An 11,507-nucleotide genomic window follows, 5' to 3' on the forward strand; every position below is an offset into this window, starting at 1 on the left:
CAAAAATAAAAAAAGCTTGGAGGTCAAAATTATTAGCCCTCTGATGTTAATAGTCAATAGTGTAACCCTTTTGCTTGATAACAGCCATCAGTCGTTTATTGTAGCTCTCAACAAGTTTCAAGCATGTCTCCTGAGGAGTGTTAGCCCATTCTTTCTCAGCAAATCTCTCAAGCTCTTCCAGATTTGTTGGTCTTCTGGCATGAACTCTAGACTTCAGTGTCCCCCACAGATTTTCGATTGGATTCAAGTCTGGGCTTTGTGCAGGCCAGTCAAGTACTTTCACTTTGTTCCGTTGGAGGTAGTTTTTTACTAGAAGTGAGGTATGCTTTGGGTCATTATCATGCTGGAATACAAAACGTCGACCCAAACCAAGTTTTGTTGCAGACTGTTTGAGGTTATTTTTCTAAATCTTCTGGCAGTCTTCCTTTTACATGTTTCCTTCAACCCTGATAAGATTCCCAGTTCCAAATGCACTGAAACATCCCCATAGCATTATACTCCCACCGCCATGTTTCACTATGGGAATGGTTTTCTTTGGATTAAATGCCTCTCCCTTCTTCCTCCAAACATAGGCAACATCTCTATGGCCAAAGAGCTCTAGTTTTGTCTCATCTGATCAAAAGATATGTTTTCAGTATTCATTATTTTTCTCTAGATTGTCCCTGGCAAACTTCAGTCTAGCTTGGTGTCTCTTTTTTAAAAGTGGAGTCTTTCTTGGTCGACAACCTTTCAGTTCACTCCTGTGCAGGGCTCTAGTGACCGTCTTTGCTGAGACATTAGTTCCAGACTTGGCTAAGTCATTCACTACTGTCTTGGCAGTTGTTCTTGGGTCTTTAGAAACCTCTCTTACTAATTTTCTTTCCAATGTTTTGGAAATCTTTCGCTTTCTACCTCTGCCAGTCATGTTCTCCACAGTGTGGATCTCATTAAACTTCTTGATAATACTTCTCACGGCACTTCTTGACACTTGAAAACGCTTTGATAAACATGTATATCCTTCTCCTTCTTTGTGAGCCTCAACAATTTTTTTTCTCAAGTCTAAACTTATTTCTTTTGTCTTTGTCATGATGACAGAATGCATTATCGTACTATTTGTTTTTCAAGACACCAGTTTTAAGCTTTAAGTGCAATTTAAAGGCTTAATTAGGTTAATTACCTTAACTAGGCAAGTTAGGGTAATTAGGCAGGTCATTGGACAACAGTAGATTTTTCCTGGAGCCAATCAAACAAATAATTACTTAAGAGGGCTAATAATATTGACCTTGGCAGTTTTTACTTTAAAAAGAAATATTATATTATTTTACCCAAACTAAAAGAAAAAAAACCTTTTCCAGAAGAAAAATACAAAAGGAAATGCAGTGAAAACAATTTTCTTGCTCTGTTCAACAGCACTTGTGAAATATTTGTAAAAGAATACAAATTTCATTGGAGGGCTAATAATTTTGACTTCAACTGTATATATATATATATATATATATATATATATATATATATATATATATATATATATATATATATATATATATATATATATATATATATATATATATATGTAAATATATAAATATATATATATGTAAATATATAAATATATATATATATATATATGTAAATATATAAATATATATATATATATATGTAAATATATATATATATATATATATATATATATATATATATATATATATATATATATATATATATATATATATATATATATATATATATAAATGTATATATGTATGTTTCATGTGTTCTTCCCTATTAATGATTTTGTGACAATTTGAATAATATTTGTGAATTATTATTGCTCTCTGAATATTCTCATGATGTTTGATATACTGTATGATATGTAAAGAAGTGTCTCTATGATTTTGTACCATTGTTACATAATGCAGGCAACAAAAAATATTTAGGAATTGGGGTGGGGGTTCAAACTAAAAAACTTTTAACAATGAAATGTTCCCAAAAGAAACAAGAGATGATGCTGAATCATTTTTGTCATGTGCCATCAAAATATGTGCAGTAGAGGGTTAAAATGCTTTAGATTAGGCCAACTGCAGCATGTGTTTACGCCAATCAGATATTCTTTAGAAAATATGATTTATTCAATAGTAATATAAGCATATTTGTTTTATCTTCCTTAGGTTGTTGCGATGGTGGGAGCCCATGTAAGTTTTTTGTATAAGGATGAAGAGGAGAGGGGGAAGTTTGTGTCTGTCATCACTGATGCAGAGTGGGGCGTTCAGCTCGGCAGACTAGGGGTCAGTGGTACATTTATTTACGCATTTAATAAGTCTGATACATTTTATAAGTAATTTAATAATCAATCAAATCAAAAGCACAGGTGTTATGGCCGGATTTGTGTATAAAAACATACGTCCTGTCTATAGGTTTCCATCCAGTCTGTGTTTAGGCAGTGCACAGAGACCAAGAGAAACTTGATTCCTACACTTGTGAAAAACAAAAACATCACTCCCGACATCATACTGCATTACTGCAGGCAAGTTAACCACTCAATGTTTTTCTTGTAATAGTTTACAGAATCTGTTTCTTTTTATGTTTTAATACTGGAGACTACTAATTATATATATTTTTTATTAATTGGTGTTACCCCATTTCGATTAACCAATTGCATTATGTTTTTTCTGCAGCACTTTTGGACTGGACAGCTATTCTGCTATCAATCTGTACATAACCACTCTGCTACTGCAGGAGGACAGGTGGTACGAGATGGAGATTGAAGAAGGTGATGCTGAAAGTTCCCTACGAGTTCAAGAGTCACTGCGAGGAAAAGACGACATGCTCGAAAGCGCTCTACAGATTATCCCTCAGCTCGGTTCTACCAAAGACCTTGTGATCAGCCTCAACACAGCTTTAACCAAGGTTTTGCGTCACATATTTGTGCTCATTAAAAAAAATGTTTCATATGAAATTCATAATTTTGTGCTATAGACATACACGCAACATAATTGCATAATTCAACATTTAAAGTAAAACTTCACTTTTTTGCAAATAGGCTCACTTTGCCCCCCTGAGTTAAAAAGTTGAGATTTACAGTTTTTTTATTCATTTAATCTATCTCTGTTTCAGTTATTGAAACTCTCTGGTCATTTTAAAGTGAGATTTTAAACCAAGATGCTAATGGTCTAATCCAATTCAATGATTTATGCTGAGCTAAAAGCCATCCCATCAGACCCAGAGATCCTCTAAATGGATTAAAAAATGATAAAACATGACTATTTAGCTCCAGGTGACTTGTAAAATGAGCCTGTTTTCAAAAGAAGTGAAGTGTAGTTTAAATGCATTCTAAACGTTAAACATGCATAATTCAACATTTAAAGAAACACCTCACTTTTTTTTTTTTTACAAATAGGCAATTTTTTCCTCCCTGAGTCAAAAAGTTGAGATTTACCATTTTTTAAAAATTTAATCGATCTTTGTTTCAATTAATGAAACTCTTTGGTCATTTTAAAGTGAGATTTTAAACTAAGATGCTAATGGTCTAATCTGATTCAATGATTTATGCTAAGCTAAGCTAAAAGTGATCCCGCCAGACCCGGAGATCGTCTGAATTGGTAAAAAAATGGTAAAACTCGACTGTTTAACTCTAGGTGACTTGTAAAACTTGCCTGTTTTCGAAAGAAGTGGATTGTTATTTAAATGCGTTCAAAATGTAAAACTATGCAATCTACTTTGCTTTATTGCAAAGTTGCATTTCTGCACATTTAAAATTTGCTTCTTTTAAATTGAATCAAGAGGCCAAACTTTTGTTATCAATCATCTCTTGGTCAATCAGCTAAAATTTAACAAAGCTAACCAAACTTTTGAAAGTATTGAAGTACAAAGCAACTATGCACAAGCTTGTGCTTTCAGTCTCCTGTATTCGCTTGGGAATTAATGAAAGTCCATATACAGAAAATTGTTGAGTGACTGCAGTTTAACTAAGTATTTTCTTAAACGCATGTCAGTTTGTTGTTCCATCTTGTTTAGTAGAGTTTAACCTAATGGTATGCATTTTTTTTTACTAATCTGAATGTGATTTGTACAGCTAAATCCATACAACTATGAGTGGATAGAACGAGTGCTTAAAACCATTCAGATGGCTGATGAGAGCACAACCCTTATACCTCTTGGTCAGGTAAGTCAATTTCCTGTAAAATATGTCATTCAGAAAAAAGTTTCATTATAAAATCTTGTATGGCTTAATGCTATTTGTGTTATGTGTGATTTATTTTTAAGATGGTGGGATTACTCCAGCACCTAAAGTCCCATAGACGAATATCTCCCCCCACTGACCTTGAGAGCTCATATCTTTTGGAAAACAGTCTTGAACCCACTGCTCTAGCTAACACTCGCTTGCCTTTTCATCTGCTCTTCCAGAGCAGCCATGCCTTCTGGAAAATTGTCTGTATGTATATCAGGGTGATGAAGGTTTTGCTGTTTAGCTCACTGAACTGTACTGTTCCCACAGTGGAGGGTAGATTACTTGCAGATTGATTGCATTTCAGATTACACGTACTGAAGGTGTAGTTAATTACTGTAGGTGTAGTTAGTAAACACCGTCTAGGTTACTCTTAGGAATTTACTGAAATTCAAGTTACTTTGTTTCTAACTTATTTAAAACACACCCTTAAACGTACCTTACTGATATAAATAAGAGAAATAAAATGTTGCATTTCTTGATAACATTTTCATAAAACTGAAATGTTACATTTACATCAGGGTTTCAGACAACTGCACAAAAAAAAAAAAAAAAAAAAAAAAAAAAAATATATATATATATATATATATATATATATATATATATATATTAGGGGTGTAACGATACACTCAGCTCACGATACGATGTGTATCACGATATAATGTTTACGGTTCGATATGTATCACGATATTTGGAATAAAAATTGAAAATTTAACTTAAATGCAAATTTTACCAAGTAAACTATTTTTTATGTATTTCTTTTGTTTCAACTTGTTAAACTGAACCTTCTTTTAGAAAATATATTAAACAGGCCTGTCTCTGGAAAATGCAAACAGCTCAACTAATAAGAGAAAACGGACGTCATATCGTAATCAAATCGTCATAACGCCACGATGCATATCGAGATATTTTTGCATCGCAATAAATCGTACAACGATAAATTGTTACACCACTAATATATATATATATATATATATATATATATATAAATCGATCCTTTGATGGTCTGTATTAATTTGATTTCTATCCACTCCAGTTAGTTTACATGATATTTTGTATTATTACATTGAATTGTCAATTATACACTACCTGACAAAAGTTTTGTCGCCTATCCAAGTTTTAGGAACAACAAATAATTTTTAGATTAGATTAGATTAGATTCAACTTTATTGTCATTACACATGTACAAGTACAATGCAACGAAATGCAGTTTAGGTCTAACCAGCAGTGCAATAGCAGCAAGTGCAGGATACAGGAATAAGTTATAAAGTGCAGTTATAGAAAACTATGGTGATATTTACAGATGGATGTACTATGAACATTATATACAGGTTGGATAAGCTATGAACAGATTTACAATATATGAATATATGTGCAGGTTGCTATTAATAATCAGTAGTGTGCAGATAGATAAACATGATTACAAGTGTATATGTTACAATATATGAATATATGTACAGAAGTCATGTAATAACATGACTTCTAGTTGATCATTTGATATCAGAAGTGGCTTATATGAAAGGCAAAAGCCTCTAGATAACACTTTTCACCAAAATACAATATGATCATGCCTTGATTTTTAATTATTTAATTAGGACAGTGAGGTCTGACTTTGCTTAGTCAAAAGTCTTACTTTACAGAAGTAATGAACAGTATAGAATATAAAGGCATGCTGCAGTGGAAAAATGAGCTTGGAGGACTGCATCCGTACATCTCTGCAATGACTCAAATAACTTATTAATAAAGTCATCTGGAATGGCAAAGAAAGCAGTCCTGCTGGGCTCCCAGAGTTCATCAAGATTCTTTGGATTCATCTTCAGTGCCTCCTTCATCTTACCTCAGACATGCTCAATAATGTTCATATCTGGTGACTAGGCTGGCCTATCCTTAAGGATCTTGACCTTTGCCTTCAGGAACTTTTATATGGAGGTTGAAGGATGAGGAGCGCTATCCTGCTGAAGAATTTGCATCCACTCTGCAGATCTCTCGCACGCCCTTATACTGGATGTAACCCCAAACCATGTTGTTTTCTTCACCAAACTTGACTGATTTCTGTGAGAATCTTGGGTCCATGCAGGTTCCAGTAGGTCTTCTGCAGTATGTGTGATGATTGGGATGCAGCTCAACGGATGATTCAGCAGAAAAATTTACCTTCTGCCACATTTTCGAAATGATCAACTAAAAGTCAAGTTAGTACAACTGGGATTGACGACAAGACTTTTGTCAGGAAGTGTGCACCAGTTAGTCAACAAACTTACGAGTTTTTAAAAAGACAGACGAAGGATTAGAATAAACTACTTCCATTGGGTGAAGAATATGCTATCATGTCATCCATAATCTTTTAATGAGTGTTTTTACAATGTAAAGTATTCTAATTACAAGTATTTAATTTTTGGAATCTGATGATGTAATCCAGATTACATGTAATCAGTTACAACTCAGCACTGTATAAAACTTTTGGTTGATCTCATTCAGCTTTGAATTTGTCCTAAATTACTCTTCCATTATTGTTATTGTCGTTATTAATGTTTTCCTTGTCCTGTTTTTCCCCTGTTGTGTGCTCACAGCTCCAGAACTTAGCGAGGAGACTTTACCAACACTTCTTCTCATCTGTAAATTAATGAAGGTAATGCATGCTTTAAAAAGCTACTGCTGCTGTTGGTTTTATTGACTTTTTTGTTATTTCCGCTAAACATGTTATAATAGATTAATTAATAAATGAAATATTTAAATGATATTTTCACAGTAAAAATATGTGAATAATAGTTTATTTACCTTTGTTATTACAAGCAGCCAAACACATGCAACATATTCACCTAATTCTCCGCCGACGAGCGGGCGCTGCCATTTGAATCTTTTGGCTTGAAACTTCCGGTCTCATTTACTTCCATTCATTTTTTGACATTTAAAACTGCTCGTTACGCTGCTTGATGTTGCAATTTAATATTTTTTTATTATATTATTCAACTTGGTCTGTATAGTCATGCAAACATTTGTTTGTAGAGCAAGTAGTTTGACCGTTTTCTGCCGTTTATTATTCCTAGTCATTTCTCCCATAGGCGACTGAATCGGAAGTTCTAAGACAATCGCGAAAACAGGCGCACTTCCGCATTTTAGAATAAGGTCAATAGAAGAACAAAAACACAGCTATTTAACTGAAGCATTCACCATTTTAACTCCAAACTAAAAATGAAAGTGTCCTTGTTATACACATATCCTGTACTGACTATTGTAATACATTAATACTTTATTTTCAGTCACAATTCACCCTATTAAACAATAAGCTATTCGCTCAAATTACTTATTCGTTGCTTATTAACAGTAAGGTAGTGGTTGGGTTTAGGTATTGCATAGGATTAACCTGTTAGCCATGTAGACTAAAATCATACTTTAAGTGCTTATAAGCAGTTCATATCTTAATGATTGGCAGGTAATATGCCAAAAGGTAGGCCCACACGGAATCTTCGCGCACAGAATTCCGCAGGTTTTCCGCAGAATTCCGCAGATTTCTGCAGATTTTTAGCCCATCATTAATTCTGTTTATTTACTTGAGTAAATGTGTAAATCTGAATGTTGTAGTTTTTATTCAGTAATTTGTTACTTTTTATTTAATATATTAAGGTTTTGGTTATGATACTCCGCTGGATACTCCCAAAATAATTCCGCAGAAATACATAGCAAAAAACATCCGCAGATTCCGTCTGGCCCTACCAATAGGGTAAATCGTGACTTAAATACATGTAATTAAATAATATAACACAGCCACTAGATGAATAATTACATTTAGAAGTACACCTTAAAAATAAAATGTCTAAAAACTAATATATGTGTTGTTGAACGCATCTATGATGCAACATATCACAGTTGTTCTTTAAAGTTTTTATAAGACCAAAAAAAGAGTGCAGTGAGGGCCAGTACGCGCTTTTGCTCTTCATTTTGCAAACAGGTTGGTAATAAGTAAAGCTGCTGATTGTGGAGTTGCTTATTGTTTGATTTGATCCTCTGCTGAGATTTTATGAAATTCAATGTATTATATTTCAGCTGATTTCATCTAAGGCTGTGACTAAAGTCAGTTGTAGTTTTGTGTTTCTCTTCTGTTTCTGCTTTATAACAGCAGGCGCTCATCATCAGTGCTCAACCATCACCTAATTAATCCTTTCATTGTCTCATTAACTTGAGTAACTTTAACTCAATTTAGAGAGGGACCAAATCTAAATGTAAACTGAGTAAATTTAACTCTGAGGATTTTGCTGTGTACTGTAGATGCGTTTGCAGCTTTGAGCCACTGAGGGGTGTTTTAACCCACAGATTATCAAGCAAGCATTTTGTTTTCCCAGTACCTGCCTTGCCAGTGTACTAGTTTTTGAGGTTTTAGACCTCATATCATCAAAAGAAAACAATATAGATAAAATTATTAATACTGAAACTGATTAGACTGTAAGTTGAAATAAAGGTTTGGTCATATTTCAATGAAATTACAGTAATTCAGGGTGTCTGCGGTGTCTTAAAAAGGCTTAAAATGCCTTAAGTTTCAAAAACAACATTTTAGGAAATAAAAGAATAGAAAGTAAATCTTAAAAAATAATAATAATTTACTAAATATAATTTAACATATGTGCATACATTTAGTTTAATAACATTTAGTTTAGTTTAAGAGTTTTTTTAAAGTTATATTGAAAAAAAAGAAAGTATACAACTAGGCAACCAGGATCTGCTTTTAAAATATAATATATAAATATAATACTTGGCTGAGAAATGCTGTAACTAACTAGAATTATTTTTTTAGAATTATTATTTTATGGGGCAAGTGCAAATATTTTTTTCTGCACTTTTTAGGCGCCATTTAAAAGCGTTTAGCCCTATGTAAGTCTGAAATTTCATTTTGATGATCTTAAAAACGTCTTAAAGTCTTCAATTTGACTTGCAGAAATGCTGTAATAGTATAGTAGATGTAATAGGTACTACCAGACAACCTGCAGACCCCTTATAAGGATAAAAGTCCAGACTTGCATAATATAACGTAAGTATTAAATTCTCATTTTAATTATTATCTGGTTTCATGAAAACAAATCCACATTTTGGGGGTTTGTGCCTCATAAATACCATTTTGCACCCCAAAATAGCTAAATAGCAGTTCGTTTGAGCTTTCTATTATTATTTTATAAATAAATAAATAAATAAATAAATAAATATATATATATATATATATATATATATATATATATATATATACACACACAATATATATATATATATATATATATATATAATTTTTATTTATTTATTTTTATTTTTTTTCTTTAAATAGCCGATGGTCCAGTGTTCACAAAAATTATGACAAACAATCCTAGCTGTCATTAAACATTCTGTGTCATTGGAAAATGTTTAAAACTAATCAAACTGGGCTTCAGATCTTACTCTAAATTCAACAAATAGCAGAGCATACAATAACAATTATATTTGTTCAGTTTTACTGTGATTTAAATAAATAAATCAAATAAGTTAAAATTTAACTATATTAATACACTAATATTAACCTGAAATTTTACCTTATGTAGGCCATATTGTAACAGTGTTTGCCTACATGTATTATTATTTTTATTTAACATTTCTAAGTTTTTTTTTGTTTGTTTGTTTTTTCAGGATATTACACATGTATTACTGTTTTATGTTATTTAACTTCCATTCATAACCCACTTCACAGCTTTAATACATTTACCTCATTATATTTTTTGATTTTTCTTTCCAAATGTTTCCACAGACTCCTTAGTTCTCACATAGACATGCTTTATATTGTTTGTGGGAGAAATGCTTTGAACTTAAAAAGCGGACAGAACTGACCTGATTTTTTCAGGTGGTTATTTTGGGTGTTATTTGCACAATTCTATAAGTATATACAAAACAAATTTGACAAGGGTTAGAAGTTACAGCACATGAATATAGCATAGGCTGGCCAGTATAAGATTTTTACGGTATGAAAACCTTGAGGAAAAATCATCAGGGTTTCACGCTATTTTAATTACTGCTCTATGTTCATCCGACATATTTGGAACATATTCCAACAACATTTTTTCCCCCCATTGAACACAATATATTTTATTTTTGGAAACATTTCAAATTTTTCGAAACCGTAAACATGTCAGGCTAAATAATTGAAATAAATCACTGACTTCTGTCTTCATTAGTTTGAAAAACACTGATTTCTTTACAACTTGAAAAGGCATCTTTGGATATCTTTCTTTTTTGGGGATATACATTAAGCCACTGTTCACCGTAGCATTTTTGGATATAGGTTTATAAGTGATTTGTTTTAATTGTTTCCTGAATCGTGGGCTGGACAGTAGCTTTAGATATGGATGGTCCTGTTCTGCTGGAGATACTGTTGCCCTAAAAAACTACAGTACATAAAATAGTTGTAAAGAACAGGTAACCCCCCCAAAAAAAGGTTTAGCAGAAAATTGTAGTGGTTTCCAAACTGAGGTGACCCTTGAAACCGTTATCCTCCACTGCCTAATAACATAATATCAACTAAACAAAAGTGAGATTTCCATTTTGTTTAGGTAACACAATATTTTGAAGGTCCATTTGAGTGTTAGTAGACTGTCTGCTTAATATCTGTTGATACTGCTGCTAGACAGACATTTAACTGACTATAAGAAACTTTAAAGGTACATGTCAACTTACCCAAACCCCAACCTTACAGTCTACTTACAATCTATTGAGAATTAATTGCAATGAAACTTAAATTCAACAAACGGACCAAATTAAAGTGTGCTTTTTTTCCCCAGGTTAATCTGGATAAGCTGTATGTTTTAGCCGTAAACCATGTGTTCAAGAAGAGTCTCTTGCCTTTGCTCATGGACCAGACAAAGAAAATCCAACATCTTGGCTCCAGCAAGGAGTTGTGCAGTGTGACTGATAGTGTGTTTCAGCATGCGCTTTGCATTCAGAATCTGGAACTGGCTGCCGCCACAGTACATAAAATCGCCCAGGACCTTCCAGCAGGTGAGCCGGCCGATGGGATCGACACCGTTGTACTGACACCCGTGGACAAATATTGACTTAGAAAATACATTAAGTGAGGAGCAGACCAACGTGTTACAAAATGTTTTTTCCCTCGCGTATGATGTGTCAGAGGATGTGTACATGAGCTAAGGCATTGTGATCATAAATACAAACAAATACAAAAACTTATAAATATACTTAATAATAATAATAATTGTTATGAATAACAACATTAATAATTATTATGATTATTAATAATAATAATAATTATTATTATTGATAATAATTATTAGTTTTT

The 11,507-nt window shown here is 32.7% G+C and overlaps 1 protein-coding gene across 3 annotated transcripts in view; it reads left to right on the forward strand.

Annotated features, from left to right (window-relative positions):
- Window positions 1–11,507, forward strand: part of kntc1 (kinetochore associated 1) — a 77,249-nt gene that overhangs the window by 43,714 nt on the left and 22,028 nt on the right. For all 3 annotated transcript variants that reach the window (XM_087254298.1, XM_087254296.1, XM_087254297.1), the window contains 7 exons: window positions 2,148–2,264; window positions 2,394–2,503; window positions 2,655–2,886; window positions 4,052–4,141; window positions 4,243–4,411; window positions 6,772–6,830; window positions 10,993–11,209. In XM_087254298.1, the coding sequence (XP_087110424.1) occupies window positions 2,148–2,264; window positions 2,394–2,503; window positions 2,655–2,886; window positions 4,052–4,141; window positions 4,243–4,411; window positions 6,772–6,830; window positions 10,993–11,209 (994 nt within the window). The remainder of the gene's footprint in view (window positions 1–2,147; window positions 2,265–2,393; window positions 2,504–2,654; window positions 2,887–4,051; window positions 4,142–4,242; window positions 4,412–6,771; window positions 6,831–10,992; window positions 11,210–11,507) is intronic.

Source organism: Danio rerio, chromosome 5 (assembly GCF_052040795.2).
Source record: "Danio rerio strain M-AB ecotype USA chromosome 5, GRCz13ab, whole genome shotgun sequence".
Classification (NCBI taxonomy): domain Eukaryota; kingdom Metazoa; phylum Chordata; class Actinopteri; order Cypriniformes; family Danionidae; genus Danio; species Danio rerio.